General features: G+C 68.2%; 1 protein-coding gene across 1 annotated transcript in view; it reads left to right on the top strand.

Annotated features, from left to right (window-relative positions):
* Window positions 1-18,406, top strand: part of PIEZO1 (piezo type mechanosensitive ion channel component 1) — a 54,430-nt gene that overhangs the window by 11,151 nt on the left and 24,873 nt on the right. Inside the window, 1 exon segment of the mRNA XM_049622744.1 lies at window positions 15,207-15,302. Within this exon segment, the coding sequence (XP_049478701.1) occupies window positions 15,207-15,302 (96 nt within the window).

The following is an 18,406-nucleotide window of genomic DNA, read 5'->3' as shown; positions in this document are numbered from 1 at the left end:
CCCGCCTCGGGCTCTGTGCTGACAGCGTGGAGCCTGCTCGGGATTCTGTCTCCCTCTCTCCCCCTCTCCTTTTCTCTGCCCGTCCCCCACTCGTGTGTGCACATGCTCTCTCCTCTCTCAAAAATAAATAAATATTAAGAAAGCCCCACTGGTTCATGAGGCCACGCGTGGGTGCCTGTGGAACGGAGACCGTGGGAGGGGAAATGCCCGGCGAAGCTTCTCTGTGCTGGCTCCGTCAGACCCCAAATCTGGCCCTGCTGCTGGGCACCCTGGGACAAGTCCCACAGCGTCTCTGAGCCTCGAGCTCCTCGCCTTAGAAGCAGAGCAGACCTACCTGGGGTGTTGCAGGGAGGCCTTGTGGGGCTGCCGTGCCCTCCGGGGGCCTCCCTGTGCCCCAGTCGTAAGGTCAGCACCTGCCCGGCTCGGCCGGTGGCCCTTGGGGTGACTCACCGGGCGACGTGGGCCCCGGGACCTCGTTGAGCTGGCCGCCCCTCCCGAGCCCTCGCTGCCCCGGCACGGGCGGGGCGGGGCCTCTGAACCGCGGCTCCCCGAATGGCCCACGCCCCACCACGTCCCGCGCGGGCCGTCCAGGGTGCAGCTGCGGGGGCCGAGCGCTCCGGCGAGGGACCTCTTCCCTGCAGCCCCGCAGGGCGCCTGTGCTCTCACCAGGGAGGAATGTGGGGCAGCTTGGGGACCTCCCGAAGCCGAGGTGGTGGCTGCTGGGGCTGCTGTCCCCTTGGGTGGGGACAGTGGAACCTGCTGGTCTGGCCGAGTCACGGGCTGGTGGGCGCTCCCCCAGGTCAGCAGCGGGGACGCCTCGCGGCTGACTTCGTGGGCCGCCGGCAGGAGGGTCCTTCCCGGCTCGGGACGCGTCCCGGCCCAGGTCCGGGCAGGTGCGTCTCTGCCCCCGCGTGGAGCCCGTGCTGGGGGGCGGGGCGCCCATCCTGACAGTTCCTCCTCCGTCCCCTCAGAGCGCTGGCGGCCGGGGAGTTTTCTGGTGCCCTCCCAGAAGGAGGCTCCCCGGCCCCGGACGCTGGGAACCGGCACCAGCCTCGGCTGGAGCCCCGGGGCAGAGGGCCGGGCCCCCTGAGGCAGCTCCCTGCTCTGAGGGTGCGGTTCCAGGCTGCTGATGGACGAGCAAGACGGCGGTGCCCTGCGTGGCCGCCGTGAACCCCAAGCCCCCCGTCCTCACGGACCCTCTGAGGCGTCAGCCACAGAATCAGCTTGAAAGAGGATGAGCAGGCTCCCGGTCCCACAGCTGGAAGCGATGGGGCCCCGTGATCGGTCGCAGGGGCGCGGCGTGGGGCTGGCGTCAGGGCCCAGAGGACAGGTGTCAGGCTGGTCCCTGTGAGGGTGGAAATGTGTGCGCTTGGCTGGCGGTGGGAGCGGGGAGGGGCCCGGCCAGAGGAGATCATGTCTGCTTGTGAGCGGGGATGTCCTCGGCCTTGGGGACCTCCCCACGTGGTCCCCTCCCCGGATGAGGCGGAAAGAGTAGGCTTCCGCGGGCCTGCCGGGTGCCCAGTGAGTGCGGGAGGAGCCGGCAGGCCCGCCCGGCCCCGTCTCGGGCTTCCCTGGGCCACCCGCTCGCTGGGCCTCCCAGGGGCAGTTGGGGGAGGCCCACGGGGACGCACGTCCCTTCTGTGTGTGAGTGGGAACTCTGCGGCAGCCCGGGGTCGGGGCCGGCCCGTGCCCTGTAGACATCTGCCTTCAGGCCCCCTGGAGCCAGCGTAGCCCGGAGGTTCAGCCCTGACCCTGAGGAGCCGGAGGGGCCTGGAAGGGCGGTCAGGTCGCTGTGGTGGGCAGCGGGAAGTAAGGCCCGGTTTTCGCGGCTTCGGGCAGGTGGCCGAGTCCCCCGTCAGTGTCCGGCTAGAGCCCGGGCCCCGGGTGGGCGTCAGCAGGCACACGTCGTGTGAACCCAGCAGACGGTGCTAGTGAAGGGCCGGCCGCTTTACTCCGGGCGTCACGCAGGGCAGCCTCTCGTGGGTGGGGTTGGTGTCCCCCTCGAGCAGGTGCGGACACTGAGGCTCGGGGGCCACACGGGCACAGACCTAGAGCCAGGCTCCGGCCGAGGCTGTTGGGACTCCAAAGCCTCGGGCCCGAAGCCATCGGGCTGCCAGGTCGGGAGGAGGTCCCCGAAGGCTGTGGCATCTCTGGCACTCTCTGACGTGCGTGTCGTGGGCGGGAGCCCCACGGGGACATCTGTCTGCCCCAGGCAGCCTTCCTGCGACAGAGTCCGGCTGAGAAGGGGGGGGGGGGGGGGGGGGGGGCCGGCCCGCTTCTTTTTCCCCCCGGGGGGGCCCCCCCCCCCCCGCCGGGCGGGGGGGGGGGGGGGGGGGGGGGCTCTGACCCTCGGGAGTGGCGCTGGCAGAGGGCGGCCGTGCCCACCGCGCCGGGCCACGGGAGCCCTCCCGCCTTGCGGGCGCCCCTTCGCCGCGGCCTCTCGGGACCCCCTTGGATGTCTGCTGCTTGCTGCGCCGTTAGGAATTAGATTAGTTTCCATAAAAACAGGATGCCGTGGGTGAGCCGGCAGCGTGTCCCTCTTTTTCCAGGAACTGAACATATAGCTTCAGCCAGGCCTGCCCCGTCCCCACCCGCTGTGTCCCCCAGGGCATGGGGAGCTGCGCCGTCTGCTCTCAAAGTGGCCACTTAATCGTTTCTGCTCTCGTCTGGGGAGTGTACTCCATCACCGGGAGCCGGTGCTGACCGCCGTCCGAGGCTGGCGGGGCTGTGACACTGACCGGCCCCGGGCCCTGCCCCACGACCGCACGGAACTTCAGGCCTCGGTCTGGGGGCCTGTTGAACTGAGGGGGGTCGGGGGGAGCCGGGCCGGGGCTGAGGGCACGGCCGTCTCGCGTGCGGCGGGGGAGCCGGGCCCTGACGGGCGGTCTGCAGCTAGGCCAGGAGGGCCCGGTCCCGCCTGGTGCTGTCACTCACTGTCTGAGGGGCCTTGGCTTGTGACTTCCCTCCCCCGTGAGCGGGCCGCAGTGGGGCCTCCCTCCACCAAGGGCTTGTGCGGGGAGGCCAGCCCTGCCTTGGCCGAGCTGCTGGCACACACCGTGCTTGGCGCTTGGCGGGGATCTGGCGTACGGATGGGGGAGGGGCAGAGGGTTCCAGGGACGCCCGTTGCTTCCCCCGGGGCCTCTGGCATCTGGCCCCTCGGGAGCTCGGGCCCCCGCCCCTCGGCCAGTGTGCTTTGGTTCTCTCTGGCCCCAGACGGCTGCAGGAATGTCCCCTTGGAAATGACCCCGATGGGATTCTGGAGCTCTGAAGTGGCTCTTTCTGGAAGGATATCCTGAATCCCAAGCGTGTTTTTGCTGGCGGAGGGAGAGGATCACAGGGAAATGAGCCACGGGCCCCATACTCGGCGCCGTCCACCCTGTGGACCCCGCGCTGGCGGGAGGCACGGAACCTGGGCGCTTCTCTGCGGACACACCTCACAGTGCAGGCGACTCAAGGGAGTGTTCGCGGCCCGGGTTCCGGCCGGGGAGAGCCCCACTGCTCGAGTCCTGTGCCTGGACGCTCGGGGCAGTGGGGGCTGGGTCCCTGCTCCGGAGTCTGGCTTCCTGGGGGTGGGGCCGGGCCGGTTGTTATGAGCGGACCGTGTTGATTTTTCCCTCGGTCATTTCACGAGCTTGTTGAATTTCCAGAGAGCTCCTGGGGCCCCGGCACCCTGTCCTCCCAAGCCTGCGGCCACCTGGGCCCACTGCAGAGACAGGTGCTGACCGTCAGTACCGGGTGGGTCCGTCAGAGGAACGGGACCAGTGGGACGCAGACGGATGCGACATCCCACAGGAGCACCGATGGGCGCAGACGCGTGAGAGAGGAACACGTTTGCTCCGGGGACTGGCTGGCGTGGCCGTGGAGCACGCGGCCGGCTGGGAATTCGGGCAAGAGAGGAAGTGGCAATCCCCAGTCCGCATTCCACAGGGCAGCCCTGGAGAGCGCCTTCTTTCCCAGGGGCCTGCTCTGTGCTCTTGCGGCTTTCATCCGGTTGGCTCCGGTTGGCTCCCGGAGGGTCACCTGCTGCTCTTAGGGTTCGCGGTTTCAACGTGAATCCTCGGAAGGCAAACCTTCCCCGCAGCTTGGCCAGGCTCAGGCGGAAACCACCACACGCCGGGCCCCCAAGGCCCGGTCCCAACCCTCCCGACCGGGCACTCGACCGCGCAGGTGTGCTGCTCTGCGCACGGCGCGTGTGTGTCTCGTCACATCGCCAGGCGCCCTGACAGCTGGCACAGCCCCTGACCTCCCTGCCTGATCCAGGGCGCAGATAACATATCAGGGTCGCCGCGGGCCCGGCGCTCGCTCACTAGGGTGGTGCCTTCTGGAGACGGGCCCTGAGCTGGGCGGGCGTCGGCTGGGGAGAAAGGTGGTCACGGCACACATGCCCGTCGGTGCCCCATTTCACAAAGAGGACACTGGGGGACAGAGCGGAGGGGGCGGAGCCGGGACCTGACACGGTCCCCTGCTGAAGTACACAGACGTGACGACAGCCCCCTTCCTCAGCCTCCGGTGCTGCCCCCCCAAGTTCCCTCAGCCCCGGGGAGGGCCGGGCTCCTAAGGGCCTGCGTCCCCTGCCTCTCACCTGGCCAGCCACCCCGCCCCCCACCCCTGCCTGCCAACAGGAGGTGGCCAGAAGGCATTCCTCTCTCCTGCCGGGAAGGGCCCCCCCCCCAGCAGGGCCAACCGGACCCTGCGGCCGTGCGCGCGAGCCACGCCGGACAGGCTGAGACTCGGGGTGCCGTGGGCTGGCTGAGTCACGGGGTGGGGCTCTGAGTCAGTGCCCCAACCCTGGGTCCTGGGCCCAGAGCTGGGGAGGAGATGCGGGTACCTGGTCTGCCCGGGGTGGACCCCCACATCTGGAAAGGCTGGCGTGGCCTCCGGAAGGTGGTAAGCCGCCCAGAGACTCCTCTGAAGCCCGGGCTGTCTGTGGGCCTGGCTGCGGTGGCCGTCCGTGCAGTGGATGCCATCCTGGGATTTGTGGGGAGAAGGCACTCGCAGGAGAGCGGCCGAAGGCCAGAGGATAAGGGACCCCAGCATGCAGGGAGCAGAAGGCCATTGTCCTTGAAGGGTGGTCCCAGGTCACGCTGTGAGGTTGGGTGCTGCCTCAGAAGACAGGACGGCCGCCGGGTTGTGATGCAGTCACATTCCTGGGTTGGAGGAAGGACGCCCTGGGTCCTTCAGTTCACCAGGCAGTTTCTGGAGCGCGGGCCTTGGGTCTGCGGGGCGCGTCCCAGTCCCCAGAGACTCCGATCCAGCACCGACCGCGGGGCCCGGCCCCTCGTGACCTGGCGAGCTTGAGAACCTGCGCTGGGACCCCTACTTTAAGGACCCCCACTCTCTAGATGGGTTATGCTAAATGTTGGCCCGACGAGGACCTGATAGGAAAACACGGCCGCCTTGGTTGGGGCTGTGGGAGGACGCGGTCTCCTGGGGTGCTACGCTGCCCTCCTCTGGGTCTCCTGAGAGCGTGGTCACCTCAGGGCCTTTGCACTGGATCATCCTTTGTGGGATCTCCGGGCCCGGGTCCCCCCTGCCCCCAAGGGGAGGGCTTCCTGGAGGCCAGTCCCAGCAGCCCCTCCCTGCTGGCTCCCACAAGACTTGTTCTCATTGACTCATTCATTGTGCCTTTGTGTCCACCATCGTCCCCAGGAGTCTGGGCCCCTGGAGGCAGCGCTCTGGCCCCCGTGCCCTCCGCACATCACTGGGCTCATGACAGACTGACACACGATGGGCCGGGTCGAGTGTGTTTATTATTCGGGGTCTGTGGCGGGTGTGGACCCTTGCCGCCCTGTCTCCTGGAGCTCCATGGTCCCCTCTGGCATCCGCACGGAGGACCGGGCCTCAGCGGCTCCGGGGGGGCTGTTGTCGAGACCAGGGGAGCGGCCCCCCATCTGGCAGTCTCTGCTGGGTGGTGAGTTCGGCCCGTGTGAGGCGCCGGGTGGCCCAGGGACAGGTGCACGGCTCAGGGTCCCCTGTGTGGTGTGGCCCTGGTGATGTCGGGCACCCCTGTAGGGGCATGTCAGTCATCAACGAGCCCGGGATCCGGGGCGGTGGGGGGTGCGGCGCCCGCGGGGTCTCCGTTCGCCCAGAGCTCGCCATCAAACCCTGTCTGCTGTAGTCTGCTCAGCCCGAGAGGCCTCTGGACCCTGGGGTCAGCCAGCCAGAGGGCATCGGGACTTGTCCGAGACCCGGGGCCTCTCTGCACACTCGGACAACCGGTGCCGCGACCGGGGGGCAGGACCCCCTCGGGTGTTAGGACTCTGGTTCCTGCAGCCCCTCACCCTCAGGAGAGGCCCCCACGGCTGACCCCCTCCCCCCACGCACCTCGTCAGACCCTCAGTCACGTGGAGGGCAGGGTCACAGCTGCGGCCCCCGCCCTCTGGGTGAAGTGCCAGAGGGTCACGGAGGAGCAGGTCCCGCCGGCCCGGGACCGCCCACCCCACGGGCCACATCCGCTCGGCACCCTAAGCCGGAGCTCTGGATGTCACAGGTGTCACTCGCGCCCCGGCCTGAGCTGCTGGCCCGCTCTCTGCCCGGGGCCTGCGCCCGAGGGGCCGCCTGACCTGTGGGGTGCGAGTTGGCCGTCCAGGAAAGAACCCGCGGGGCACAGGGATCCCCCAGGGCCGGGGCTCCACGTGGGCGCCGGGCGCAGGCCCCTGGCCACCTGGTCTGCCCTGCTCCGCGCGGAGCCCCTTTCCCTGTGGCTGGAGGATGTCCTGCTGGTCCCTGGGAAGTCCCGGCGGTGGGGACTCGGGAGGGCGGTGACCTGAGGACGTGCCGAGGGCCCTGGACGGGGCTGGCCCAGGCGGAGACCCACCCGGGGGGCTCTAGCCCGCCAGCCCCCACACGTGCCAGCAGCCGGCTGGGGGACGTCGTGTTGTCAGCTCGCCCCTCCCTGGGGCCCCTTCCCGGGCTGGGCCCCCGAGCTCCGAGTGGCCCTGGTGGGGGTTGTTGCCAAACCTCGCAGAGGTGGGTGGGGGCGCCGCGTGGGGCCCGGTCCCTAAACCCCGTTCCTGGGCGCCCTGCCCCCCCGGCTGTTTACCTGCGGCCTGTGGCCTGTGGCCTGTGCCTCCCGGGAGGTCCCTCCCTGTGGAATGCGGCCCCGCCCGTGCCTGGAGTCCGGCCTCCTCTCTGGAGGGTTCCTCTGGGCAGGGTGGCCGGCTGCTGACCCTTCACGGGAACAGAGCCCGTGACAAACACGACGTCTGAGGAAACGCAGGTCCTGCCCCTGGGAGGGGCCGCCTGAGTCTGACGTGAAGGGACCCTTTGCTGGTGGCACCGGGCACTCGGTGGGTGTCTGGGCAGCGTCCCAGGGAGAAGCACGGAAGAGCTGAGCCCCCTCCAGGCAGGGGAACGTGCTCCAGAGCTGGGGGCCAGGAGGTGGCCCCACTTGTGACACGTTGGGGTCAGAAGGCCTGTGAATGGTCGTAGAGGCCAGGCCACCCGCGCCGTGCACCCACCACTGGCTTCGAGGTGCCTGCCGTGCACGGCGGGGGCTCTTGTGGTGTCTGTTGGGTCCCCAGGTCCCCGGACACCATGCAGGTCATACCCCCACCCGTGCTGTCCCTCTGTGCCCTGCACCGTCACTCCACAACGCCTCTTTGAAGCCGTCCTTCTGGGACTGCGTGTGGCTGGGAGGGCAGCTGGGCCGTGAGCCGTCAGGCGCCCCCAACCCGAGGACTGCGTGGGAGGACGTGGCAGGTGTCCCTCCTGTGGGGTCCCTCTGTGTTCGGCTCTCAGTGGCTGCCAGGCCCTCCTCAGGCCAGCCTCACGGAGCTGGTGGCGGAGGGGGACGGGCCTGGCCGTCAGGTGAGCCATAAAACCAGTGTCCCGGACCCCACGCTAATTAAACCTCGGCCGGCGGCACGGGGCCCTGGGCTCTTGGCTGGGCTCCAACTAGGTAACACGGCGTTCTTGGCCTTGGCCCGCGGGGACCCTCGCTGTGCCCTGTGTCTCCCCCCGTGAGGCTGTGGGAGGCCCTCTGCGGACTTCAGGCCAGCCTTTTCCTGTGAGAGGAGAGGGTCCTCGGTAGGTCCCTGAGTTTCTTAACTTCGTAAACCGTGAGGGGCTCCTGTGGCCGTTTCTCCCCCCACCCCGCCCGTGGCTGGTGCCCCTGTCCCCGGGTCGGCGTCTGGCAGGTCCCACCCCAGGACTGTGTGGCGCTCTGGGGGCCAGAGGCCCAAACGGCCGGTGTGTGGCCAGTGCTGGAGTTGCTAAGGGACAGAGTGCCAGGCCCCTCAGCAGAGCTCTCTGGGTGGGGTGCCGCGGGGCGTACTCTGGAAAGCATCTCTGGGGGGCGGTGGGCAGGTATTGGGGCGTCTGAGTGGAGCCTGGTCCCAGGAGGTCTGCGGGTGTGGCGGGCACACCCCTCACTCCCCTCCCGCCCCTGTGCTCCGAGGTTCTGACCTCTAACCCTGCCTTCCTGGCCTTTCTGTGACCACAGATCTTGTCTCTAGAGGGTACGGGGTGCTTGCTTGGGTGGGGCCAGCTCACTCCCGGGCCCTAGGCCCACCTCCCCACCTTCCTCTTCCAGAAAGATCCAAACCTTTGGTCACCTCGGGTCAGGGTCTGGTCCCAGCTTGGGGACATGCTGCAGCTGTGGAGGCCGGCGGGCCCTGCTACCCGGGCAGCTCCAGCAGAGGGCAAGGGACAGCCCCTATGCCACGTCTGTCCTCCTCCTCCTCCTCCTCCTCCTCCTCCTCCCCCGCCCGCCCCTGGCACAGGCCAGCAGGGTGTTACGGGCTTCTCCTCCGAGCCAAGTAAGGCAGGGTGAGCACAGCCTGGGGGACAGCAGGCAGGGGGAGGGTGGCGGGGCTGGGACCAGGACCCCCGCCCTGGGTTGGCAGCTGTCACCTGGGACTCTGACCTCCCGTCCCTGGGCTCCACCTGGCCTCCTAGGGGCTTGGCCCTGCTGGCCGCAGATGGCAGAGCTGGAGGTGTGGCCCCGGGCCAGGAGCCCCGGGTCTCGTCCCGCCCGCTGCCGCAGTGCCCTGGGGCCTCAGGTGACTCAGGCCCTTCCCAGCGGCAGCCCCTGGCGTGAAAGGAGAGCCCGGGTCACACGTCTGTCCCCTCCCACGCTGTTCCCGCCAGGCTTTTCTCTTTGGGGTCACTTCACTTGAGATCAAGTCCAGGACATGTGAGAATGTTCTCCCTAAGAGGAGGGGGACTCCCAGGGCCAAGGACCCTCCTGCACGGGCAAACGCCAACAGCAACTGGGCATAGACCTTTCCGGGACTGTTTGTACATCTACGAGCCCGAATCGGGCTTCTGTTTCTGTTCCTCTCAAGAGGAATCCTGTGCGTGGACGGCCGGCTGCCACGTCCCACGGTGCCCGGCCAGCCCCCTCCTGCCACGTGCTGGGCACCGTGCCCACGGCCTCGGTCCCCGGAGGGGCTCAGCAGGATCCCTGTCACGTAGCAGCCGAGGACGCGGGCACAGGGAGGCCTGTCTCCCGTAGAGCTGGGCAGAGCCACCAGATTTCAGACCCGGCCCTTTGGGTCCCATTTTCACCAGGGGGGAGACCGAGGCCCAGAGGGGGGTGGGGACGAGTTTGCTTGTCCATGGCGCTCTTCCTCCCAGACCACTGGGCTGGCGGCCTCAGCCCTTCTTCCTGTGACCCAGCAGCCCAGCCGGGGTGCTCAGGGCCTCACCCCTGCAGGGCACAGCTCGCAGAGGAGGAAGTGCCCCTCCCTCTGCCGTCCCGGCGGCCCCTGAGCCCGCAGCTGCCTCCTCAGACCTGCTGGTCCCGCACTGGACCCCACCCCCCACCCCCGGCCCTTCCTGACCTGCACCGAGGGTCACTGGGCCTGCACCGTTTCCGAGTGGCAGGGGGTCAGCGCCGGTCCCCGGGAGCCCCTCAGCTTCCTCACCTGCAAAGTAGAGGCAGCCATCCTGCCCGTCGTAGGTGCCCGGGACAGTGCTGGCTGTGGCTCGTCCACCCTGCCCAGGCCCCTCGGCCTCTCCCTGGGACACTGTGCTTCCAGCTTGTGACACTGGTGTGGGCTGTGGCTGGAAGTCAGAGCCCCCGCCCCGTGTCAGCCGTGGCGCCCGTGAGCCCTGGTCCCCGTGCCCACGCCGGCCACCGCCTTCCCACCCTGCTCCGTTCTGCTTGTGTCGCGGCCTGTGGCTCAGCCTGGCCATGTTTGTTTCCTCCCCGCCAGTGGTGCCGGCCACGCCCCCCGCAGGGTCACTGAGGACCCTGCCGGCAGGTGAAGCGCCCGCCCGTCCCCCCGCCCGCACTTCCACGTCCAGACGTCTCGTCCACCCTGCTTTATAGATGGGGAGACGGAGGCTCGGAGCTCCGGCTCCCTCAGGAGGGAAGGGGTGGGGAAGGTCTGGGCAGTCTCCCGCCACCTGCCACCGGCCAGCCCCAGGGGACAAGGCCCAAGACCCGGGAGCCTGATCTGCAGCGTGGGCCCAGTGTGGGCCTCCGCGTGGCGTGAGCGGAGCAGTGTGTGATCGGCCCCGAACCTCCCCTCCCCTTCCTGACCTGCACCGGCCGAGACCCCACTTCCCTCATCGACAGGCCGAGCGTCCGATGGACCGCTTGCTGGATGGGACTGCGGGGCTGTGCGGGGCTGCGTGAGGGTCTGTAAAGGGTTAAGCATGCGCTGGCGCGAGGGTGAGGGGGCCTGGCAGGAGGGAGTCCTTTCCTGCCGGGCAGGGCTCTCTTCCCCCCACCCCCAACCTATTGTTCCTGGCTCAGGAAAAGGCATATTTCCCCCATGAGGTCACAGGCCAGCCAGGGCTGCTCTCTTGGGGAGGTGGGAGCTGCCTGGGCAGGGGGCGGGGGGGGGGGCCTGTCCCTCCAGCCGGTTCTTCCTTCTCTCATTCCAGCCTGGGGCTGACAGGCACCTCCTCCACCCTTCCCCGAGTCTTGGCCGGCCTTCAAGGCCAAGAGAAATGCCACCTCCTCCAGGCCGCCTCCTCTGCGTGCACAGGCACAGTGAGGCCACGTTCACGGCACTCAGCCCGGCGGCCTCGATGGCCGCGCGGAGGGGCCCAGAAGGCCCGGATGTGGAGCCAGGAGTCCAGAGCTAAGCCCCGGCCGCCGCCACCACGGAAGCCTTTCCTCTCTGAGGCCCGCGTCCTCCTCTGGACGGAGCGCATCGCGAGCGCTGGCCCGAGTTCCGCTGTCGAGGCCGGTTTGCCCGTGCTCCCTTGCTGGCCTCTTGCCCCGTCCCCAGTCCCTGCTCCCAGGGGAGGGTGGCCGGCCCGGCCCGGACCCGAGCCCCCTCTGCCACTCCGCCCACTGGAGGCAGCGGGCCCGGCTTTCCCCCACTCACGTCCCCTGGGCCGGTGTCACCCGCCCGCCTGGTGCCAGCTTCGGCGGACGAGTGAGGGACGGCAGCCGGGCCTCTGCGAGCTGGCGCCCTGCGGCGGGCGGCCGGCCGAGACCTCCCGGCACCTGGGAGCCTCGTCGGTGTGGCTGGGAAGCCGTCTCCCACCCGGCTGTGTGCGGAGCCCAGACCGGACCTTCTGCCGGGCAGATCACGCGTGCTGAATTCGAGGGCCGCGGTGGGTCCCTCGCGGGGCCGGGCCACCCAGCAGTGCCCCGCCGGCCGCGCCTCTGGCTCTCCATCTCCGATTTCCTGCTTCGGGCAGATAAGCTTCTCAGAGATTCTTTCCCTTCTGCTCGGCCTGGTGTGGGAGAGGCCGGGGGCCGTTTCCCACACTCTCAGGCTCCGGCCCGCCTGGCCCTCAGGTTCTGGTTCCTGACATCCTTCACTGAACTCAAATGTTTATTTTCTTATTTTGGTAAAAGACACAGAACATAGGGGCGCCTGGCTGGTTCAGTCGGTAGAACGTGCAACTTTTTTTTTTTTTTTAATTTTTTAAAATGTTTATTTTTGAGAGAGAGAGAGACAGACAGACAGCATGAGGGGGGGAGGGGCAGAGAAAAAGGGAGACACAGGATCTGAAGCAGGCTCCACGTGAATTCAGGTCCCATGTTGGGTGTAGAGATGACTTAAAAAAAATTAGGGGTCCCTGGGGGGCTCAGTTGGCTCAGGTCATGGTCTCTCGGTTCCTGGGTTCGAGCCCCACGTCAGGCTCTGCTGACAGCTGGGAGGCTGGAGCCTGTTTCGGATTCTGTGTCTCTCTCTCTCTGACCCCCCCCCCCGCCTTGTGCTCTCGCTCGCGCTCTCTTTCTCTCTCAAAAATAAATATTAAAAAAAAAAAGACCCGGAACATGAAATTGATCATCTTAACCGTTTTTTGTTTTTTTTTTTTAACGTTTATTTATTATTGAGAGTGAGAGAGAAACACAGAGTATGAGCAGGGGAAGGGCAGAGAGAGGGGGAGACACAGAATCGGAAGCAGGCTCCAGGCTCCGAGCGGTCAGCACAGAGCCCGGCGCGGGGCTCGAACTCACAGACCGCGAGATCGTGACCTGAGCTGAAGTCAGTCGCTCAACCAACGGAGCCACCCGGGCGCCCCTGACCGTTTTTAAGTGTGTGGTGCAGTGGTTCAGGTGCAGTGTCCATACTGTGCAGCCGTCCCCACCACCCAGCCTCAGAACTTTCCATCTCCCCCAAGCTCCACATCCAGGAAGCACCACCGTCCCCTCCGTCATCCTGGCCTCAGGGTCCTGCTCCCCTAGAAACTGCTTCTGCCCCCGGGAGCCTCTACCCGCGGCCCCGTGCCCGGGGCCGGAGCGGGGGAGCCTCTGGGAGGTCACGGGGTGCGTGGTGGGGGAGGGGTCGAGGACAGGGGTGCAGGCGGCCGGGGCGCGTCGGGAGGATGGACGTGGCTTGGCTGGGACGAGGGAGTGCCACCCTCTCTGGGGAGCCGTGGCGGGTCGCCGCGGCTCAGAGAGACGACCTGGGGGCTGGGAAGTGCGGCCCTTGGGGCACAAAGAGGAACGTGAGGAGCCTTTGCCGTAAACGCATTTCCCTCCTGCCTCGTGGGCCGGGTCGGATGGGTTTTTTTTTAACGAAAACGTGTGCTTGCTGTACAACGTCGTATTTCTGGTCGAGCCGGTGCCACGGCCAGTGTGTGATGGAGGGGGTGGTGCCCAGGCTTGGGGCGGCTCCTGGTGTGGGAGGTGACCTGGAGCGCCCCCCCTGGGGTTCCTGGGGCCTCCGCGAGGCTGGGGTGATAGGAGGGGCTTAGTCAGCGGTGGGTGGGACGGACTCGAACCCCGGCCCTACACCTGGTCCTCTGTTCAGTGTGGCCCTCGGATGACCCTTCAGGCAGGACGTGTGAACCCCGTCGCACAGACGTGGGAACAGAGGCCTGGAGCCGCCCACGGCTGCACGGTCAAGGGTCTGCCCCCCAGGCCGCGGCCCCTCCTGCCCTCCCCCGCAGCTTCTCTGCTTGCCCAAGGTCCCGGCCTGGGTGAGGGCCTTGGGCCCCCAGACAAGGCGAGGACAGGGGACAGGCAGAGGTGCGCACAGCCCCTGCTGGTGACCACAAGCCTGGGCGTGTCGGCAGGTTCCCCCGGGTCTCAGCGGCCTGTGTTCTCCGGGAGCTCCTCCTTCGTCGAGGCCTCCAGGGGTAGGAGGGGCTCCAGCTAAGGCCTGTCTGAACAGGAAGGGGGGCAGAACGGACCCCGGAGGAGACCTGTGACCCCCCCCCCCCCCCACCGAGGGAGGAGGGATCTCCGTCGCCACCTGGTGACCGAAGGCGCAGACCTGGCCATGCCCCCAGGGGGTCCCCCTGCTCGAGACTCAGGTCGGGTCAGTGGCCTCCTCCCCGAGGCACTGTTATTCTAGCCTATCCTTTTCCCAGAGCAGATGCCACCCCTGTGCCCCCCCCCCCGCCCCCCCAGGAGGCGGTCTGTGCAGCCAGATGGGCAAGTTCGAGTCAGCTTGTTTGGGCTCTGGCTGTCCACACGGCTGCCACCCGGAGGTCCGAGTCCTTTCGGGGTCGCGGCTCACGCTTGGGGGCTGGGGGCGGGGGGCAGAGAGTAGGTCCCGGGACAGCTTGTAAACTCTGCCTCTGGCGGAAAGTAGAGCTCCGTCGGCTTAGCCACACGCGTCTGAGCCGCGAGGCCGGGTTGCTCAGGAGGGGACGGGTTCGTGGTAGGCGCCGGTGCCCTCGGTGGGCTGCGCCGTCCTCCCGGGCCGCTTGCCGCCGGAGGTGGTGGAGGAACGGGCGGCAGGGACGGCTCCGCCCCGGGGGCCCCTCCAGTGGTGCCCACCTGCCCTGCCAGCCCGCTCTCGGGCACCCCAGGAAAGGCTGAGTGGGCCCCCGGTTCCCTGGCGACGACGCCCACATCACAGGCCTTGGTTCCCGGGGCCCGGCCCAGCTCCGGGTCCCCCGGCCCCCCGGCCGCCCTCGGTCAAGGTAGCGTCCAGCTGTGCGGGGTGGAGGGCGTGGGGTCGAGGGCAAAGGCGGGGACGGGCCGTGGGCACACGCGCGGCTCTCAGAGGCGGAGACAGGAGCCAGGCCGCCGGCTGGGAGCCCCACGATCCCGCTCACGGAGAAGTGGGGCCGAGAGGCCGCGGGGTGGCCGACGTGTCCCCACGAGCACGCGAGTTAGGGCTCTGAGCGCTGCGGAGGCCAGTTGTGCTGTGTGCACCTGAAACTATAGAATTTTACAAAGGAAGGAAAGTCAGCCACGTTGTCACTGTCCGCCCGTGGGGGGAGGGCACCCCTCGGTGCCCCTGAGACACGGGCGGACAGGACGAGGCCCAAGCATCTGCACGAGAGGATCACAACATGGGACGTTGGTAAAACGAACTGGTTGTAGGAGGACACAGTGTGACACTGTGTGTGCTGAGTGACAGGTGACATGTGTGGGGACATGGCATGACAGTGGACATGTGCTCTGACGGGTGACATGTGTGTTTGGGGACACGGCGTGACAGCGGACATGTGCTCTGAGCGACAGGTGACGTGTGTGATCTGGACACGGTGTGACAGCGTGAATCCTGAGCGATGGGTGACGTGCCACACGCTAAGTGAGGTTGCTCACACGTGGAAGGAGGCAGCCGGCCTCACAGGGTGACAAGCAGGCAGCGTCTGGGGGAGATGCTCTGTGGGGGCCGTACCGAGGCCCGGGGTTAGAGCGATGCTTAACGGGGATGTCCGGTGGACTGGGGGGGACGATGTTGGGGGCTTGATGTCAGGGGGGATTATGTCCGGGTGATATTTAGGGGGTGAGGTCTGGGGTGATATTTGGGGGGCGGCGTCTGGGGGTGTCCGGGGCATGGGCTGGGCGCCCTGCGTGGCCGAGCTGACCGCCCTCTCCTCCCCTGCAGCCTGCCTGTGCCGCTTCAACGCCCTGTCTCTGGTCTACCTGCTGTTTCTGCTGCTGTTGCCCTGGTTCCCGGGCCCCTCTCCGCACAGCGTCCCAGGTAAGGGCTTGCAAAGTGGCTTCTGCCGGGGTGGGGGTGGGGGGTGGCTCGTCCACAGGACCAGCCGGGCCTCCAGGGGCCGGGGCGCCGCCGCGTGCTCCCCGGAGGCCCCGGGCAGTTCAACGGCCGGGGTAGAGGAAGGGTGGTCCCAAGCTCCGTTGTTTTTCATTGTCGACCTTTGGCTAAGTTCAGAATCTTTTCTCTCGCCGTGTGTTCTGGGGTCTTGGACGGATCCCCCCTTGTCCCTGGGGCTTCCCGGGCACTGTGAGACGGGCCGTCTTCCTGCGGGCGCCCTCTCCTGTTCCCCACGCACCCCCCCCCAGAAACACTGTGCCGGTTGAGGCTGCGGCCGACCCCTTATATCCAGCCGCCCCTGCCCCCACCCCCTGAAGTCAGGCTCCTGCCGTCTGCGCGAGCTCCGTGGGGTTCGGGTTCTCGCCAGCCACCCCGTCGTGTGGGTAGCTGGGCACTCGAGGCCCCGTCTGGGGTCCTGAGCCCCTGGAGGGTGGGCACGTAGTCTCCTGTGTCCACCAGGCACACAGACGTGGGGAACCCAGCAGGGGCTGTGCCCACAGGAGGGTCTGGTCTGGAGGCGGGCTCACGGCGCGGAGCCATCCCAGAAGGCCGTCGCCCCGTCTCGGGAGCCCCGTGCGGGAGGGCAGGCGGGCCCGCTGGGAACAGGTGTGCGCCTGCAGCCAGGTGACACGGGGACAGATGGAGTCCAAACTCTCACCCTGGGCTCCTGCCGCCTCTGTCCGCCTGCATCAGCGTCCATACCTGTCCCAGCTGTTCGGGGAGGGCAGTGCTCAGGGACCTGCCCCACAGGCTGCTCTGCCTCCCGTGGGTGGGAAGGTCCCCTCGGAGCTGGAGGGGGGACGGGCCCCCGGGCTTGAGTGAGGGTCCCCGGGAGAAGCGGGCCGTCAGCAGCATGAGCGCCAGCGCCCGGCAGAGATGGGTGAAAAAGTAGCCCCGGCCGGGCCGAGGTCCGTGTTGGCCGTGACAGCTGAGGACCCGTGAAGGGAGGCAGGCCGCAGGCGCCGCCTTCTGAGGCGCGGGGTGTAGCTGCTGGCTGCTTCTGGGCCTCGGAGGCGTCTGAGCCTCTTGTGGCCGCTGGAGCACAGCCTCATCCCTCGGGCGGGGGGTCGGGAGACCAGCACGGGCCTCGCGGGCCGGCATCGGTGTCACGGGCCCCGTTTCCTTCTGGAGGCTCCCGGGAGGACCCGTTTCCTCAACTTTCCCGGCTTCTAGAGGCATCCACGGCCCCTCCCTCCGTCGCCCAAGCCAGCAATGGCCCGGCGAGTGTCCCCTCGTCACGTTGACTCTGGCCCTCCCGCCCCCGTCCACCGTTGGGACCCTGTGGTGACACTGGCCTTCCCTGGGGGTCCAAGGTCAGCCCCTGTTTTCAGGTCGGCTGCTTGGCAGCCTTGGTTCCCCTCTGCCCCGTAAGGAAGCGTGTTCACAGGGTCCGGGGATTGGGGTGTGGACATCGAGGGAGGGGGCAGGTGTCATTCTGCCCCCTACAGGCTGGCTGGTCACCCCTCCCTAGCCTGTGACATCTGGTCCAGCTCAGGCCGCAGGGTCTATACCTCCCACAGGTCCTCCCCCGCCCGGCGCCCCCTCTTCCTCCCATCCGTCCGTCCGTCCGTCCGTCAGGCCCACCATCCGTCCACCCGTGGAGCCAGTGCCTGTGTTCGCAGGCCCCCCGATGGGCAGTGGGGGGAGGGGTCCGCTGGGCAAGGGGTAGGGAGCGCTGCGGAGACTTTCCTGCCTGACCTCCGTCTGTCCATCTGTCCACCCTCAGCGGCCCTTCAGGAGCAGGGAGGCTGCCCGGATTTTCCGAGTGGGAGAGAGGAAAGCAGGGAGGCGCCCGAGCGCCTGGCATCGGGTTAGGGCTGGCTCGGAGGCTGGACATCTGGCGGAAGGTCTGACGCGCCTGGGCCCCGAGGGTGCTGACCCCTGCCCCCGTCCCCTGTCCCTGTGCCTGGGGGTCAGGGCCGGGCCATCTGCTTCACATTTAGGGACTTAACACCTGTCCCGCCTCAGGACAAAGCCCACCCCGGGGCTGGCCCCGCCCCGCGGTACTCCTGCCCTCTCCCTGGGGGTGGATGGCAGTGTGAGTCCCCGGGGACTCCTGTCACCCTCCTGCCGCCTCCTGTGAGGAGAACCTCCTTCCCAGGGCTCGGGGCTCAGGCTCGTGGGGTGCCCCCTGTCCTGTCCCCTTCCTACCCCCACGTCTCTGGAGCCTTCTGGGTGTGACGGCGGGCGCTCCTCCCCCAGCTTCTTAGCACACTTCCTGGAATATCCCCAGGAGCCGCTCCAAGGGTCCCCCTCCCCCCAGCCCCGTGCACCCAGGGGCCGGGTCCCATCAGGAGATGGGGCATCTGCAAACAACTGGACCCAAGAGGGTGTGCGAGTGAGGCCTTTGGGGGTGGGTGGGTGGGTGAGGAAGGAAGGCCCAGAGGGCTGAAGGGCGGTGGTCGACAAGGTACCCTCCCTGCGCCCCACAGTGTGGGGGATGGAGCCGCCGCTATCAGGGCGGTTTTGGGGGCCGCAAGCCCGGGATTCCTGCTGCGGGTCAGATTCTTTGTACAGACCCCCTCTGGGAAGCCCCTCCCGCTGCCTCTGCCCCCCGGGTCCATAGCCCGCCAGCCCCACTTCCTGGAGAGCCCGACCCCCTGGTCCTTTAGGGTGGGTGGTTTCTGCGCGCCTCTCCCCTGCCGTGGACGCGGTGGGGGTCGTGCCCTGTGTGCGCAGGCCTCGAGTGGCCGGGCCAGTGGCGTTCGGGCCCCGGGACAGGAGCTGGCGGAACCTTCTGGGCCCCCCAGCGCCCCTTCCCCTCCCGCTCCCAGCTCTCGGGGCCCAACCTCACAATCCTCAGGGGTTGCTCCTCTGCCCGCCCCGCCCCTGGCAGGTTCAGGAGCCCCTCGCCCGCCCCCCCCCCCCCCCATGCCGTCCTCCCGCCGCCCGAGCCGAGCTCAGGTGGGCAGTGTAGGAGATTGTCCAGGTTGGTTGGTGGTGTTGGCCAGATGCGCCGTGCCTCCTGCCCCTCCTGCCCCTCCCTGCCCCTCCCTGCCCCTCCCTGCCCCTCCCTGCCCCTCCCTGCC

This window comes from Panthera uncia, assembly GCF_023721935.1.
Source record: "Panthera uncia isolate 11264 chromosome E2 unlocalized genomic scaffold, Puncia_PCG_1.0 HiC_scaffold_20, whole genome shotgun sequence".
Classification (NCBI taxonomy): domain Eukaryota; kingdom Metazoa; phylum Chordata; class Mammalia; order Carnivora; family Felidae; genus Panthera; species Panthera uncia.
Note: the sequence above shows the minus strand (reverse complement) of the source record. Positions and strands in the feature narration are given on the sequence as shown.